This window comes from Anser anser (assembly GCF_964211835.1).
Source record: "Anser anser genome assembly, chromosome: 23".
Classification (NCBI taxonomy): Eukaryota; Metazoa; Chordata; class Aves; order Anseriformes; family Anatidae; genus Anser; species Anser anser.
Window position 1 is genome coordinate 1,318,972 of NC_139744.1, and position 17,595 is coordinate 1,336,566.

Genomic DNA, 17,595 nt, shown 5'->3' on the forward strand with positions numbered 1-17,595 from the left:
GTGCTGGGAGGGGGAGGCAGCTCCAGCCAATCAGGGCCCCGGCTGGCGGCGCGCCGCGGTGACGTCATTACCGCGGGAAAATCCCGCGTGGCCGCCGCGGCGCGCCCCGAGCCGAGGCCGCTGGGGGCGAGGGGAGCGATCGGGGGGGGACCCGGCCGGAGCCCCACGAGCAAAGGAGGCTGAGAAAGGAGCTCGGCGCCATTCCCAGGGCCGCCCCCGCAGGAAAAAACGGCTTTTAACGCCCCTGTGACGCTTCTGCAGCTGAGATTAAAAGGTTTGGCTTTTATTTTGTTTACACGTTTTATCTTTCCAATACTGAAAGATGTAAAATATCGTCGAGAATAAGCAAAAATATTTTAAAAATAAAACATTTGTAAGAGACCAAGCGTTTACACACAAAGTGTCTGTGTAGGGAGGGGTGCACCTCATCTCTCAACGCGGTAGAAGCATCATGCAGCTGGCGCCTGGCTCTGGTCTCTCTCTCTCTCTCACGCGATACAAAACGGAGGGTGTACAAAGGGGAAGGGTACAGTGCATCAAAACGGATCCAAAAGCTTTCAGCCTGCTACGACCGCAGTTCAGGCCCCCGTTTCTCTTGCAGCGCTCGGTGTCGCGGAGGCTGAGAGAGGAGGAGACTTTGTTCCCTGTACTTCTGCGGGTGTCCGCGATGCCCACCTTTCGCAGGAGAAATGGAGAGTATTGAACTTTGGTCTTGGGCAAGCAGAGAAGGAAACGTGTTCAGCTGTTCCGTTCCAACCGCAGTTCTGTGTCAATGCTGAAGCTGAACAGTATTTCCTTTTAACTTTGACTGCGTTTTCGCATTGGTAAAACATTACTCCGATCAGCGACAAGTCCAGCACACTGCTCCGTGAAATCCCCAGCCCTGATTTGACTTTTAAGAGGGCTTCTCTTGAAGGCGGTTTGTACCTTCACCCAGCCCTGAACAGATCAAACTTTTTTAAAAAGATCAGACTTTTTTAAAAAAAAAAATAAAGTAACTTACAAAATGAGAGGGGCAGAATGAAAACAGCTGACAACCTGCTGGAGCCTGAGCAGGTATTACTTCCCCGGCGCAGCCGCTGTAGCAGGGTCTCAAGACAAAGCCATCTGGTGCTGTATTCCTTACATCCTCTTCAGAGGCACCCCGCAGTCATCCGATTCTGATGCTGCGTAAGATAACGTCATTTGCTCCGGGTTTAGGCTTTATTCACTACTTTTCTATCATCTCAGCACGTGAAGGTGGGAGCACTGGGGAGGGGGAAGCTATGGTCCGCAGACCACAAGGAGCAAAGGATGACTGTTGGAAAATACAAGGAAGGGCAGCTATCTGGAGTTCAGGGTGGCTTTAGGAAATTCAGGGCTCCTGCACCCTACAGGAGCCTGGGAATGAAGCTGAAGGCAGGAGGAAGTGGTGAAAACCCCCTACAATTAACTGAATAGTTGCCACCCTACTGAAAAGACAACTACCTTGCTATGGCTTTGAACGAGCCAGAAAAGAAACTGCTTGGCTGGAATATCACTGGGGTCAGACCGTGAGCAGAACTGGAAATCTGTGTGTTTAAAAGAAACTTAAATCCTTGACATGTTTTCAGGCTGCATCCCCAAATGCGAAGTCTAATCTCCTTCCCACAGGTGAAATCCTGGCCTCCAGGAGTCAATGACAAAATCCAGTGGGAGCAGGACTCTGCCAGTACAAAATTCGAATGGAGAACTCGCGATTTCCCACTTTTCTTCTTCAGCAAATCACATTTAACTGCTTTTAAAAATAAAACATGCTCCTGAGTCTCTCTTCCTTTCAGGGACCACAAGATAAGACCACACAGGATGCCTGAGTCACGCTCTTAATTCCAGCCAAAAGGGGAAAATCCATCACTTAAGGAAACCACTGCTTCTGCTGCAATTGTTATCCAGACGAACCAGTTAGGGTCTGCTTTTCCAGCAGTGTAAGTGCTAACACGAGGAAGTGACTGACTCACAGTGCTAGGCTAACACCTCCCAGAGAGAGAAGGGAATGCCTGTGTGCATTACCAGAATTACTATTTGAGAAGTGTGCTGCAAGTTAAAAGAAAAAAAGAAAAAGAAAAAAAGAAAGAAACCTTAAGCGCTTCGGCAACAGAAACAGCTTGAGAAAACAAGGCCCGTTTTTAACCATGAACGCACACGAGCTGTTCTAGCGACAGTAACGGAGCATTCGCTGTGGATAGACTTAGCACAGCTCTAAAGTCTGCAGGACTGAGGCTCGTGCGCGGCTTACAGTCTCTCTCTTTACAAATGCAGCATCGGGGGTCCCGGGGACGTTGTTTGCTTGGTTTACAAGGAAGCAGCGCTCAGATTAAGACAGTGGAGTTCCTTTTCAATTTAGGTGTGCTCCAATGCACGCCAGAATTTTACCAGCTTCACCAAAGCTACAGTGGCTGCACGTGTGCAGAGCTTTCCAAATCCACAGGCTACCCAAATTCTCAAGTCCCTTTGGACTCCATCGTACAATTAAAATGGAGATCGCATGAAAACAAGCAGCGTAATGCACTCAGATACGGACATAAATAAATAGCTAAAATGAAAGGGAAGTAAAAAATTCGACAGCATTCCTTCATCACTTCGACCTGGAATAAAACGCCAACATCCCTCACAGTGTCTGACTCCGCAGCACATGCCAGAGGAAGACAAAGTTCCTCAGCACTGCTCTCAATCAGGCAACGAATGAAGAAATGCCACAAAAATAAAAATAACTAAAAAGCACTTTTTTTTTTCCTCTTTCCTCCAACCACCCTTTTTAAAAGAGTAAAACCCAGCCCTAAAACATGCCTTAAAATAATTAGCTTAAAACTTCCTAAAAGCAAAACCAACTCTGTCTGAGGGGGAAGAGGGGCAGAGGAACTCAGATTCTCCCAGAATAGCCTATGTTTGTTTGCACCAGTTGGAGGTCTGCTCCCACGCTTACACGCACACTTAGCTTTACACCCATTACCTCTAATGGGCCTATTAATACTTATAAATTAAGAACGAGTGTAAGTGTCCGTGGGATGAAGGCCACAGTCAGGAACCTGGCTTGCAGAATGAGCTGCTGGCACTCACACGTTCTGTGTGAACTTTGGAGATCCTTGGAAATACTTTTTTTTTCTCTTAAAACACCTCATTGACGTCAGCGTGGCAGGTTTGCAACGGATGGTTCCTTTCTTTCCATCTCTAGAACCCGCAGGTCCTGCGTACTTAGTATCTTTCAAAGATACTACGAAAATTAATTGCCAATTAGAGCAACATCCATGAGATCATCATCTTCTTCCCCGATCAAAAACTCGGGGCTAGCCCGGGACGGTCGCTCGGCCGAGAGCATAGCGCTGCTGGCCATGGAGAGAGACTGGTCAGCGGAAATCGGGGATTTAGACCAGCTCTCCGGCTTGATGCTGTGAGATTTCTTCTTGTCTCTTTCTTTGTCCCGATCCCGGTCTCTGTCCCGGTCTTTGTCTTTCACCTTTTTCTTCTCTTTTTTGTGCTTCTTATGTTTTTCTGAGCTATATTCAGGCAGTGGCCTAATGCCATCGTCAGAGCTGGGGCTGTTCTGATAGGATTTCTCTGCTATGGAAGAGCCCGACTCGCTCTCGCTGTCTATGTTTTGGGGAGTGTATGCTGGTGACTTACTGTGGCTGGGAGAGCAGCGTTCGTGTTTTGGAGTAGACCCACTGATTAGAGGGGATCCGTAGCTTTTGGAAGAAGCCATCTGAGGCCTTAAGCTATCCCCACCTCCTTCCCCAGGTTTCTGCAAAGTTACTTTGGCTTTAATACTAGGGGAACCACCATCATGCTTGCTGATGATAATTTTGGCCACTCCAGTGCTTCCGACGTTTTTGGAATCTGAATTCTTCTTGGAAGAGTCAACAGATCCTCCAGAAACAGAGACTTTAGATTTCTCTTTGTCACTCTTCTCGCGTTTGCCCTGGAACTCCCCCCCAGACATATTGTGTTTGGAGGACATAGTATGGCTTGAGGAATTGGAACTTGGCCCCATTTGTCCATCCATCGGGTCATCTCCACCAGGCCCGCTAGTGACAACCCCGTGTTTAAGTTTGTCTATGACTGCAGTCAGAGATGGCTTCTTGTTTCTGCTGGGAGACTTGCCTTTGGAACTTCCATGCTGGTTTTGAGATGAAGACATGGAAGACCCGCTAGATGAAAAGGAAGATGAAGATGCCGTGGAAGAATTCGATGAAGGAGGCGGCTTTTGTGACATGGACCCAGAGGATCCCATTCCTGAAGACGATTTCATACTCGAGCTCGATCCAGTCCCAGACATATGAGAGCCTCCAGAACCTGAACTGATAGGTGACTTTGCCTTCGATGACGGGGGAGTACCTGGAACAGGCTTCATGGGAGAAGCAAGCTTGTCAGAACCTCCTGAAGGTCTAGAATGAGATGGCGAGATGTTTGGTTTACTCATGGAAGGGTTCATAAGCGACGATGGCTTTCCTTGAGGTTTCATCTTGGTACTTCCAGACCCGCTGCTGAGGCCATGCTTGGTGATGGGGGAGGATCCAGGCTTCCCCACCGACTGAGCCGAGCTTTTGGACTGACCTGAACTTGAGCCACCTTGGCTTGAGTAGAGGCTGCTGCTCATCTTTGAGCCCGAAGACCCTTCTGATTTGCTGCTTTTCATTTTGCCTGAGGTTGACGAGGAGGAGGAAGAGGAGGAGGAGGAAGAATGGCTATGATGGCTTTTGCTGCTGGAGGAGGTGACAGAGCCACTACTGCTATACTGGCCGTGAGAAGACGGTTTGCCCACAGTCACTGTTCCTTTTGGGATCTGAATGGTGATTTTTGGAATAGGAGGAGTAGCCACACCGGGAGGAGTCTGAGATCTGCCTGAACTGCCAGGAGACTTGGACCCACCAGTGCTCGCTGGTGGCGTGAAAGGCCTGTTCGATGAACTGTGAGATGGAGATTTCCCGTCTGTCTCCTGCTTCTTCCGCTTCGGGAGTTTCTCTTTGCTTTTGCCGTCACTGGATGGCGTCCGGCTGCGCTTCCCCGGCTTCCCATCTATTCCAGGACCTGCCAGGTTACCTCCAGAACCATTGCCTTCCTTTACCCGTTTCTGAGACTTTTCTTTTCCTAAATCCCCTGTATTCAGTAAGGGGCTCTGACCCCCACTGTGGTGCTCCATGATGTCAGAGGACCCCAGCGCTTTGCTTGCAGCTGCAATAATACTAAAATCTACTGTATCGGACTGATTGCTTCCCTTAAATTTATTTTCCCCCCCATCGCCCCCTAATACTTGTACCCCCAAAGTACTTAAAGCCTGGGATGCATAGCCCTTGAAATCATCCGTGTCTCCACTCTGACTACTCTCATCAAAGTACTCCTCCCCAAAGCCGCTTTGGCTCTGACTGTTCAGCAAGTCAGGATTGAAATCTACCCCGTCTGGAAAAAAATGGTTTGAAGAATCGCTGTTGGGGCTCACAGCAGCATCTGCTATCAGGTCTGCTGGGTCTGTGTACGGGTTCTCGCTATTGTTCGTCTGAAAAACATCGGGGTCAAAGAGGGCACTTTGTGAATGTCCTGAACTAGAAGAGTCTCTCACTGGAGTACCAATGGGCGGGCAGTCCTCATTAGTGGTGGGTAGCTTGGAAGCCTCCTCTGCTATATCCGAAAGGATATCAGTAACATCGGCTCCAATGCTGTCCGAACTAGAGAGTCGAACCATTCTCTGAATACTGGGCTGCGAGTGAGGTATAGGCTGCGGGTATGTAGTAGGAGGAGTGCTGCATTGGCTGGGTGCTGGAGTAATGTGAGGGGTGTCCAGGGTATCTGCAGTCATGTTGACATCAAAAATGGGATTCTGGGAGTCAACATCCATTGAGAAGAGCTCCCTCTGGAAATCATCCTCAGTCTGATGCTTGGGCTTGTCGGCTGGCATGCGGGATTTTTTTTTCTTTTGCTTATTCCCCCCAGGGCCCATTTCCATTCTGGGAGAGCCAGAGGAAGAGTTCTGCCTTTCGAGAGGGCTGCTCCCATACAGAGTGGAGAAATCCTGAGGGGGATTCTCTTTAAGAAGGTTCATGAGCATGGGGTGGTTCTTGGTGTTGCTTGCTGGTGAGGATACTGGTGGTGGTGTGTGATGGGGAGGGGTTGGACTTGAGCCAATGGTAGACCCCACATTCCCTGTGATCTGCAACAAACTAGTGAGAATAGGGTTCTGAGACACTTTGCTGAAGTCCTCCCCATGGCCCACCGAGTCATGCCTCTCTTTCATGCTTATGCTCATGTTAAACAAAGTAGTGATGGGCCCCCCAGGAAAAGTGTTTGTTGGGGTAGTGGTACCACTCATTGGGTTGCTGCCTGTGGTCATGCCATACCCTGGGCTGCTGGCTGGGGGAAGATTTTTCTTCACCATATCTTCTACTGTTTCTGCAATGAGGGACAAGGCTGGTGTGTCTGCTTGAATCGTTTCTGCTTTTCTGCGAATTGCTCGCATGGTCACGGGAATGGACATACATCTGCAAGACACAAGGCAAAGGGTTTAGCAGGCATCTTGCTGCCCTACAGCGACGCTCACCAAAGCAGTTTTGAACCCTTCATCAAAGCAAGCAGTGAGACTCGTGGGCACAAGAGAGCAACAGGTCCAGGCACTGTAAGCGCCTTGCTGCTCTGTTTGTATTCATACTTACCCCACCGTGCTTATCCAGCCATGAGACAACTGTGTCTTGCAATCACAAATGCAGGGATAATTAATCAGTCAACTAACTCTAATAATTAATAGCTGACAGATGATAATCTTGTAGTTAAAGCACAGGATGCAGCCTGGGTTGTTACTCTGATTCTGCTAGGGAACACCTTTGTCTAAGCTTGGCAAGCCTTACGCTTCCTGCAGTCCTGTAAAAATCAATGATACCGTCACATTCTCCTCAAGGTCAACTACCCTATAATGTTCTGAAATAAAAACAGCTATTCTCACTCAAGAGGTCTATGCTGTGCACTGTTAACATTCTGCTGCGTTCTGCATGCCTCCATGGTGGCTGGGGTGGAGTAACCTTGATAAAAGACCTGGGTAAATGACAACCTGCAGGGGAGCTCTTTCACATTTTCAAGACTTTGAAAGCAACCAACTAGAGGAGAAAGCATAAACAGGCAGGCACCTCGGACACACACCCAAAAATAAGTAGCTAGGGTTCAATGTTTGGAATGGAATTTTCAGTAGGACACCAGGTTTGCCTCTCCTCCAAACAACCGCAGGTAAAACTCACTCACAGACAGAATGGCTCCAAAAACGACTAGGAGAAATACAACAGAGTTCATCCTCACGATTTGGAGTGCCCTGAACAGAGGCATGCCATTACTAAAGCCACGGTACTCACCGATACGTTCTTAAACGTGAAATATCTCCTGTCTGTTACAGCTCATAAAACAGAAAGGAGTGAACCTGAGAGCCTGGTCCTACAGGCACGGCACCAGACTGACTCAGGTCTGAGCCACCTCTCTGGCTCCGGCGCCAGTCGGCTGAGTAACCACAGACGTGCCACGCAGTCTGCCTGCACCTCGGCTCATCCCGGTGATGAAACCGGGATAATGACACTTACGGAAAACACTCTGGATAGAAATCACTTATCCTGATCATTACACAGAAATCCTGGGAACATGGGAAAGCAATTAAATTTTCGCTATTCTACCACTAATTTTAGCTGCTTCTGGGTTACTTTTGGGGCCTGTTTTTGCATTGTCAGTTCTCCTCCTGAAAGCTGAATTTTCTGCAATATAAAAAACTTGGTAGGATGCTATCAAAGGCATGTGCAATTAATTGTACTTGCAAGCTCCTGCATATTGGCTTACAAACATCACTGTAAGCAACACGGAACGTCGGAACAAAAACATCCAGCTTACCTTTGAACAACTTTGGCAATGAAATCATCCGTACAGATAAGAGCATCAGATAGCCCTTTGTACAGCTTACAGTTCACATGAGTGGAGTCTTGCACATCCATTACCACTGAAAGAGAGAAGGCATTTAGAAGAGATAAAAATTCTGGTTACAGTGGAAGAAAACCCTGCTGGCCTGCCTCTAAATACATCATGCTTTTAGCGAGTCCACTTACCACACACTAGGGAGTCATTCACAGGGTGCTGAAAGGATACACTGAAACAGGAGTCAGAGAGAGGACAAACTTCAAACTGCAGGATCCCAGGAGAATCTGAAAGACATGGGAACTATTACATTAGGGAACACAGGAGATGAACCAGAGGCGCCAGCTCAATACACCCATATAGAAGAAAAAAGAAAAAGGGAAGCAGCATGGGCCTTACTGCTAATTCCTACACCTGGGAAAATCACCCACAGCTCCTTATTATCCCCACATTACATTCCACTTGATGTCGTACCCACCTTCTTTTAAAACTGTTCGCTTGACACAGCTGCCGATTAGTGTGTTGTATGCCACCTGATGTCTGATCAAATTAAGGATGAGAGGAACCCGTCCAGGGTGCTGGAAGGCGATTTTACTGATCAGTGTTCCTTGGAGGCTTCTTCCATCTGGGAGAGGAGCATCCTTGTTCAGAAAGTAACAGTGCTGCTGTCCTGGAAGAGCCTGACAAACAATTTCTGCTTTACTCCAGCCAGCGCTGGGTACAAGGCGATAACAGACATCTAAGGAGGAAAGAGCAGGCTCCAGACCTAAATGATGCCAAGCCACCTTTCTGGCTGAAAATGACAATGAAGACATCTTCCTTCCATTAAATGACAAGCAGACCCGAACAAGCAAGACAGGACTTTGGCTCCTCAGAAGCAGTATTGCCAAACAGCATTACCTGTCCCCCACTGCAACAGCTTCGTGTGGCACGGCATCCCCTTCTCAGGAAAGAGAAATCCTCTGAAGTTAATAGGAGATCTGTCGCTGACTAATTTAAGAAGTAGGATTTCTCCCAAGTGATGCAAGTGATTCAGCCACAAATTACAGTCCAAAGAAAAAGGAAAGGACAGAATCTGGCAATGCTGACCTCTCCAATACCTCTGCTGTCATTACTGCAGCTGCACTTTTACTGCAATGGATTTTTCACTACTAAGTCACTTTCCATTTCTTATATGTTTATTTATTTGCACACAAAATCAATGAAAATTGCAAACATCACAGGTGATCCTGATGTCTTCCCACAAGCCCGGTCTAGCCTCTAGAACACTGCTGCAGCTACCTTCAGTGTTCTCACCTGCTACCCAAGAACAGCCAACAGACCTTCTGAAGAGCCAACTCACATGCCTAAATTTAAAGTCATTTATTCAAGGTTTGCCCTGTGTCATTTCACCTTTATTTACATCACCCACTCCACATAAAGCTTTCTGGTATACAATTTTAGCTAAAGAGAAAGAAAACAACCCCTGCAACCTCACTGGGTGCGCGCACATCGTCTTACACACCAGTGTGACCAAACAGCCTTTGCATCCATCTTTCAGATCAGAGAACACGTCAGATGTAGACACAAATAATTCGGTGGGAATGCGTATTATGACAAATCCACGTTTAAGACAAAATAGTTTATTTTCCTAATTACTGCGGTCATGTCCGTATCAGAATTCTAATGACTGGATAGCACAGTCTTTCCCCGCGAACAAACGCTGTACCAATTTCCTTTATCCTCCTTGAAGAATACCCAGAACAGATGAAACCCCCCCAGTGCTCCTCTACAAGTATAATGCCCTGGTTGTCATGACGTACTTACTGCATAGAAGCGCATATTGTGGTTTAACGGTACAGGATCAGCCTCCTTAGACAATTCAAACTGCGTGATCAACTCATACAAGGGTACAAACGTTGGTGGTGTGTCGAACAGTGGAATACCTGAGGGAACAAAGTGGCACAGAATGATAGCACTGGGAGCTGGAAGGTGATGGTGGGCCAGAGGAGTTACTATCTCCTGAAACAAACCTATCTGGTTCTTACCAAAACCAGCACAAAACCTTAAGCAACTTTCATGGAGTGTTTTAAATAGCAGCAGTTTTTTGATAAAACACACCTAGGGAGTGTCCGTCTCACAGATCTGCCACTCACCTGTGCAGCTCTGAAGTTTCTGAATGAAAGCTCGAGACACTGGAATGGGACGTGGGAATTTCAAGAAGAAACAAGCTGGTAAGTCCACACTGTTGGCACTGGTGATTGATGAGAAAGATGGAGTTCTGGAAAATCAAGTTAATACACGGTCTTTTTAGATGCAGGGCATGATCGCGTGTGCCAGATGTACAATTTGCAGCTAGCTCAGATACAAGCAGACTGGTATACCTTCTTAAAAATTAAAAGACAGTCCTCAAAAGCATGTCACGTGCCTGAAATACCCATTTCTCAGCTTCATATAATGCTGTGACATCACGCAGTCATCTCCCCACTCTGACTTCAAAAGAGGGCTAAATATTGAGTTGGCGTCTAACCAAGGCCACTGAGAAAGGCCTGGCCAATAGGTCCTTTGCTTACCCTTTGCTGTCAACTGGATGAGAGCCCATAATCAGTGGTGCAATTGGAAGTTTGTACATCGCCATGGTTCCCTCGACTGTTACTGACACATTCATTCCTAAAGATCGAGGAACTGCAAGAGGAGGCAAGAAAAAAAAAAGAGAACAACATAAGGTGATGAAAAAACAACGCAGCCTTTATGAGCTAAATATCAGTATGGTGGAAATGAATTGCTTCCTCCACAGAGCAGAGTTCTCAGCATTCACTGCTATCACTAAAAGGACTACAGCCAAACAAGTTAGTTGTGCTACCTAACACTATTTTTCTTACAAGGTTGATCAGTGGCATAATTCCTAAAACATATTTCAAATACATTCGCCAGTCTGTAGTATGTTCTTTCAAAGCCATTTATTGTTTTGCTTTGTAATAATTTCACCCTTTTCTTTTCCATGACCAGCCTCGGTTTTAACTGCTGCTGGGTTCTGTCATTTTACCAAAAGACAAATATCCACGCACACGCATGAAAAACAATCTTACAGTAAGACAGCAGATGGGAATACCCAAGTATTCCGACAATAAAATAACTCTCACGTTAACAGTGAAATTCATCCTAAGGACAAAGGCTCTGTCTGCAGACTGCCACCACTGGTAGCAGCCCAATTCAAACTCCAGAACTGCCATGAGGCTCAAGAAGATGGTCAGCTCAGACGGCATTTACTCATGTACTAATTAAACCCGTGTCCTCTGTAAGGCAGCCTCTGCTTTCCTCGTATTACAGAGTGACAGCAGAGGGCAGCCAGACTGCTCCCCTGGACTTCTGCTTTCTTCTCTCCTTCAAGCAGCAGTAGGTCCACAGTAGCTTCCAAAGGCGACCTACCGTTGTTCTCATGCAGAATAACGGGGGCTCCAGTGCCGTCTTCAAATAAATCATAGGGCGAGACATAATACTTGAGATTCATAAGGAGACCTGTGGGAGAAAGGCTTATGAGCAGGCATCCTGATGCCGCAGGTTAACCCCGTCATTAACTAGCCCCTGTAACCACATGATGTTTGCACTGTAACACAGCACACGCTGCCCAGAGCTCCTAGCGCACCTTGAAAGCTGTTCTCTGCTGTCACAGCCACAGACGTAGCTTTGTAACGGAAGCCTGGCTTTCCGGACCACGTGCGACTTACAAATATTCAACCATCTTGTCCCTCTTTGATTAGCGTTTTTCTTTATTACCACCAGTTAATTTCCAACTAACGTTAATAAAGGGGACCCTGAACAAAACCAACTTTTTCTTTCCTTTTTTAAGCGTTTATCAAAGATACCTCCACTCCTGGGGGTGAGATAGCCAACACTGCCATGAAGAATCTTGTCGAGTGGATTTGCATTGGTGGCTTGCCTGCAAGAGAGGCAATCACAGGTCTGTAACAAGCTAGAGCCGTATCTGAAGCCAGAATTCATGTCCTGATGGCAGCCTAAGATTTTAACTCAATATACACACTGCTCAGTCACAGAAGTAGCTATTTTAAACTTCACAGTGTCATAGGCAAAGCAGAAGCTACTTTTTATTCCTACAGCATGAACGGTTTATCTCCTGAATCTACAGTAGTAAAAGGTGGTCAGATGTTTCTTCGTTTCTGACTGTAAAACAGTTGTTACCACTAATCCATCTAATCATGAACTTTTTTTGGCCTTCCAGACTTTCCTTCAGTTGAATTCTGTAGTTAAAAAGGACAAAGGTAAATTCCAGAAAGCTCTGAGCGGTTTTTCTGTCTCTCTTTATCACTCTCCTGCTAGCATGATCCTTCTATAACCTCAGCACTGCGCTTTTTGGCAATAAAGTCACAATTTATAGGGATTGATGTAACACTTCATGGATATACAGTACTTGGCATTATTATAATCAGTCAATGTGATACGGCAATTAATTAAAAAAAGAAAAAGCAAACCATAGAGATGTTCTTACCAATACATCCCTGCCATTTTTGAGAGATCCAGCTCCAAGGACTGTAGAGCCAAGTACATTTTAGTTTTAAGTTTGCTGGGGAAAAAAAAGAAAAAAAGAAAAATTAAAAGGAACCACGCAAAGAAACGCAACTCACAAACCGATGGCTGACAAGCTGCAGTACTTCCTATCAGATTGAGCATTTAGAAATTTTAACTTTTCGATCTGCATTCCCACCGCTCTGCATTAAATCCTTCCAGCCCACTGTGTTCGCACACAAGCCATGGTGATGAAGTCAGCAGGATCACAGGAACAATGAAAATTTAAGCACAAAGCTAAAAGCTGGTAGGTTTAATTGTATATACACGGACGTAAATAAATATCATACATATTCTAGACTTACTTGTCTCCTGGCAACTTATACAGGTTCACAAGTCCCCTTAGATGCTTAGAAAATTCATCAAAATTTTTCTCTCTGAAAGCAAGGAGAAAAAGTAACATGCGTTCAAATTTGTTGCAGATAAGGCTTCGTTTTTAAAAGTTACATTAATACAAACATTAAGTCACTTTAGAATAGACTTTTGCTACATGACAGCTAAAGGATGCCTTCTTGAAATGATCCAGCTTTAACAATTCTGATGAATGTTGTGCTGTGGCTCCCAAGATGCCAGGCATGGCAGTCAGGATCAGAAACATCTGACCCAAAGCCAGAAAATCCCCTGAGGAGGAGAGACTTTACGGGGAAAGAACAGTTTTGAAATGTTCTGTGTTTCCAGGTATGAAATAGCATCACATCAACACTGCAAAGAGAAGCCAACCCGAAAACGTAACAACCAATTCTTGTTGCTCACCTCAGATGCTGCACCAATTCTGGACAACTCTGAAAAGGAAAGAACATGCAGCAACATCAATGTCAAACGCATCAGATTAAGCCTTTGTGCAGCACAGCAACTGTAAAATATTACAACGGTGAAGTTTTTGAGCATCATCTTTGGGTGAGAAGCAACAAAATGCTCACAACTACACGTTGCTATGTTTCTAGTTCTGCTTGTCAACCCCCCTTGGAACGAATACAAGCAGTGTTCTTTCTTCTTAAACAACTGATTGGGAATAAGCTTTTAAAATTGTGACACCGTAGGTTGAAAGCCTACGATCTCACATAGAGATATAAAAACGGCCTGTTTGCAGCAGAGCAGCTACACCAACATAAAGGGCAAGTTCAAACTCTCACACCTGAGGAGGAGGGAAGTAAAGCCACTTTCTTTCAGGATCTCAACCATAACATTCCAAATCTTAGTAGTTTCCATTCACAAATTTAAGTTTTGTAAGATTCGTTTCCCTATCCTTCCTCCAGAAATAAAATCCTCAAAAACACACCAAAAACTTCTTCAAATCATTCTTCCAGTTGGAACGCTACTCAAAGGAATAGAGAGACCATGAGTAAAACGCTCCTCACAAACTACTCCACGGGGGCTCTGACCCTCCGTTAGAACAAGCGAGCAGCAAAGGCACAATGCTAGGTCTCGCAGGCCATTCAGTGTGATTTTTCTCTCTGCTCAAACGAAAGGGAGGCGAAACCACAGTTCCAAAACCAAAAAGGTATTACGCTCGTCTTTCTCAGTAATACGTACCACAGGGTTTTCTCCGTGGTGAGCCACCTTGACATCACACAGCAGCCCTGTAGGATCTAACTGGACTTCCACATAGAACATGTCTGAAGTGATGTAACATTCAGTGCCATTTGCACTAAGGTGAGATCCAAGGCTTACATACAAAACAAAACAAAAATTGCTATGAGATGCACACAAAAAACAATCAAACCAGCAGTGAGATTACGATGCGTACAGATAAACAGGAAATGCCTTTGCCGTAAAACAAAGGAGTGGACGTACCCGTTCTGTCTGGCTATGGACTCCAGGCGATCCGTCATGGCAGGCAGAGAAGACACTGGATGGAGAAAGCACAAAACAAGGCTTACTGAAAGGATTCAGCGTCTTCCCTGGCATGAGACATCGGCATTAAAACAACCCCAGCTCCTTGCTCACTCCTACGTCTGCTCATACCTTAACACGTGCACCTCTAAACGTTACCTGCACTCAAAACTGAAACAGAACAATTTGTACAGAGAAAAACAAACGTTCTCAGAAGTACAGAGGGAGAACGGATTTATTCCTCGAGTGGAATTCGGGTACGGGCAATAAGAATAAAAATAACACAAGCGATCTTGGCTGATACTGAGTCATAAGACAGAAGCATGCTTATGGAAACGTGAGCACCACGAGCACAGCGAGATGTGCTAGCAACGACCTTGCTTCTGCGACGCAGAGAATTTCCACGCTATATCACAGTTAAGCATTTCCTGAAGCGCATGCACAGAATGCACCAACCTTTTAATGCCTTCTGCAAAGTCTCCAAACAGCTCACCAGGTGTTGGTGCCCCCCAGAGTTCATCACAACTCGTTTTTCCTAAGCCAGGAAGAAGAAAAATGTTCTTTTTGTGTGTCACTCAGTGAGAGGGAATCGCTGCAACTCTCGTTCAGTCAAGTGAGGTTTATTCAGGTAATTAAAGGCAGATTAGATTTCATCCCGAAATTACATCCTCATTTTGATTCCTGTACGAGAACAGCACCTATTTTGGAAGCGGGTAACAAACGCAGGCCTGGAATTGATTTTTTTTGAGCAACGTGCTCCTGTGGAACAACAGGCTGCAACAGCTTTTTAATAGGCATAAGCTGAGAGTTGTGCACGAGGAGACAGAAACAGAGAGGCAAACTTTTACCACCACAATAAACGCAGCAGTCCTTGAGGTAGCTCTGCCCTGCCTCCTGCTCCTCCCTACCCTCACCTAGCTGGAAGAGTAAAGGGTATCCCACCCCTCCCTGCCCGCTGCCGGGTGTGAGGACACCCAAAAGGCAGCCAAGGCTCGAACAAAACCTAAAGCACTTTGCAGAGATCCAACAAACCAACAACAGAACGAGCAGCAAAGGAACTCCAGCACCCTCCTACTCGGATCCCAGCCCTTCTCACCATGACTTGACGGACTAGCTTCATGGTTTCTGTCCAAGGTCTGTTCTGGTTGTACTTTGCGTGAAGTCTTTCTAAGAGGGTGCTCATCTTGTTCAGCTTCTCCGCTTCTGCAAGACGAACCACGGGGACAACTCAGGAGAGAGACCAAGACAATATCTGCAGGTTTTACAAGTAACGCAGCCTGGCAGTTGTAACAATAACTCTTTCTACCTTTAAGCTATGCATGATTTCAAAAAATATATATATATTTATTACTGTTTTACCCCTGCAACCTAGGCTTTAAGGCTAAATAAGCGTTAAGAACATATCACCAGCCATCAAAACCTACAGGTCCCTAAAGGGCCTAAGGGCCCGTTGGAGAAGGGCTCCTCTTATGCACGGCCCCTCCCTGAATGACCCGGGCCCGTCGGGCTAAGTTCTGGCACGACAGGAATACGCCGGCAGCCTGTTTGGGGCTACGACAGCATGGCCTGAAGATGAAGCTTCCCCATGATAAGGAATAGAGAGGTAAAGAAGAGATGTTACGCTTAATTCCCGGGGTTCCCCCTCACTGTTCGCTCTTCCACCTTTTTGTACAGCGAGGATCTTCACAGACCTTCCCTCACCGAAAGCCTCAGCCAAGAGAAGCCTTACAAAAGAGAACGTGGGCTTTGGTACTACCATAACTTAGCTTTCCCCCCCCCCTTTGTGCTGAGTTTTTTCTTCAGTTGCATTTACCAAAAAAAAAAAAACAGCAGACATCAGTGCCAAAATAAACCCTGCCGCAGGCACTACTGCTCCAAGGCAAACACGAGCCCGTGACATGTTAACTGCCACAGCACAGCCCTGCAAGCCCTCGGTGTGGAATTCAAAGGCTTTGTTCTCGTTACCAATGCACGCAGGGTTCACAGAGTTGACGCTGGCACCACCAAGTCCAAGGGTACGAAATAACTGAGCGCTTGTTAAACGTTTTCAGACACTTCACACCTCCCAGCCACGTTACGGGCACACGCTGGCTGAGGTTGGCGAGGGCACCTGGGTCCACCTGGAACAACCCCTGCTGCAGCAGGGCCACTTGTGGCCGGGGACCCAGGACCACGTCCAGCTGGCTTCTGAACTTCTCCTGACAGGGGAGAGTCCACAAGCTCAGGGCAACCCAGCGGGGACTCAGTCACCCGCAGGGTGACAAAGTGCTTTGGTGTTCAGCCAGTGCCACCGGGGCGTCCGCTGCCTCTTGCCCTGTGGCTGGGAACCCCTGGCAAGTGCTTGCCTTTTCCCAATAGCTTCATGCTCACAGAGTGGACCCCTCGCAGCACGGGGACAGGCTGAGCTGTGACGTGCTGAGCCTGCTGCCTTTATTTCATAGAGTCCTAGAACCATTAAGGTTAGAAGAGACCTCCAGGAGCACCTGGCCGGACCCTGTCACCAATGTCGTCAGTCACCCGCTAACCACGTCCCTCAGCACCACGTCCGACTTTCCTTAACCCCCCTCAACGGACGGCGATGCCACCACCTCCTGCCCAACCCGCCCCAGCGCCTGCCCACTTCCTGACGAGAATTCCTGGCCCCTTCCTGACCGTTTCTCTCCTCATTTCCCTCACCAACAGCCCCGGGAGCTGCGGGCACGGCTCTGGGGCGGGCCCAGCCCGGTGCCACGGGGCCTGTCACCCCTCTGAGGGCTGAGGGGTGGCGGTTGGACCCCCCCCCACCCCCCATCCCCGGGCCCCACCGGCGAGGCCGCGGCCTCCCCTCAGCCCCCCCTCCGCCTCAGTCGCGGCCCGCTGTCGCTGGGCGGCACTGCTCACCCTCGGCGCTGCCCGGCGCCGCCTTCATGTCGCGGGGGCGGGGAGGGGAGGCCCGCGGAGGGGCCTCGGCGCCGGTGTCGCCTGAGGAAGGGCCGGGGGGAGGCCCCCGAGGCCCCCGGGGCCGCTCCGCGCCCGCCTCACACGGCGCCGGCCGCCGCCGCCATCCCCCGACCGCGCCACCTCTCGCGAGGGCCGCGGAGTCTCGCGAGAGCCGCGAGATCTCGCGAGACGTGGGGAGGGCGAGCGAAGCTGGCGGGGCCTGCGCCCGGACGCCCCCCCGCCCCTACGCCGTGAGGGGCGGGGGGGCGTCCGGGCGCAGGCCCCGCCCCCTCGGTTCAACTTGCCGAGCGCTGATTGGCCGCCGCCTCTTGTCGTCAGAAGAGGGGCGGGGCGTTACCACCCCCCCCCCCCCGACCTCATTCCCCGCTC

General features: G+C 47.9%; 1 protein-coding gene across 2 annotated transcripts; it reads right to left on the bottom strand.

Annotated features, from left to right (window-relative positions):
• Positions 1–262: 262 nt before the first annotated feature.
• On the bottom strand, positions 263–17,430 carry MED1 (mediator complex subunit 1). Of its 2 annotated transcripts, XM_083809109.1 has the most exons (18): positions 17,167–17,430; positions 15,383–15,489; positions 14,743–14,821; positions 14,248–14,302; positions 13,987–14,119; positions 13,207–13,235; positions 12,759–12,830; positions 12,377–12,451; positions 11,736–11,809; positions 11,299–11,388; positions 10,443–10,554; positions 10,026–10,150; positions 9,697–9,815; positions 8,369–8,570; positions 8,082–8,177; positions 7,870–7,975; positions 6,348–6,488; positions 263–6,170 (listed from the first exon to the last, which is right to left on the bottom strand). In XM_083809109.1, exons 1-18 carry the CDS (start codon positions 17,192–17,194, stop codon positions 3,239–3,241), a joined length of 4,575 nt encoding a protein of 1,524 aa, XP_083665235.1. In that variant the 5' UTR covers positions 17,195–17,430; the 3' UTR covers positions 263–3,238. The 2 variants fall into 2 exon arrangements, with proteins under 2 accessions (XP_083665235.1, XP_083665236.1); XM_083809110.1 differs by having other exon boundaries at positions 263–6,488; positions 17,167–17,421.
• Between the last annotated feature and the right edge of the window lie 165 nt (positions 17,431–17,595).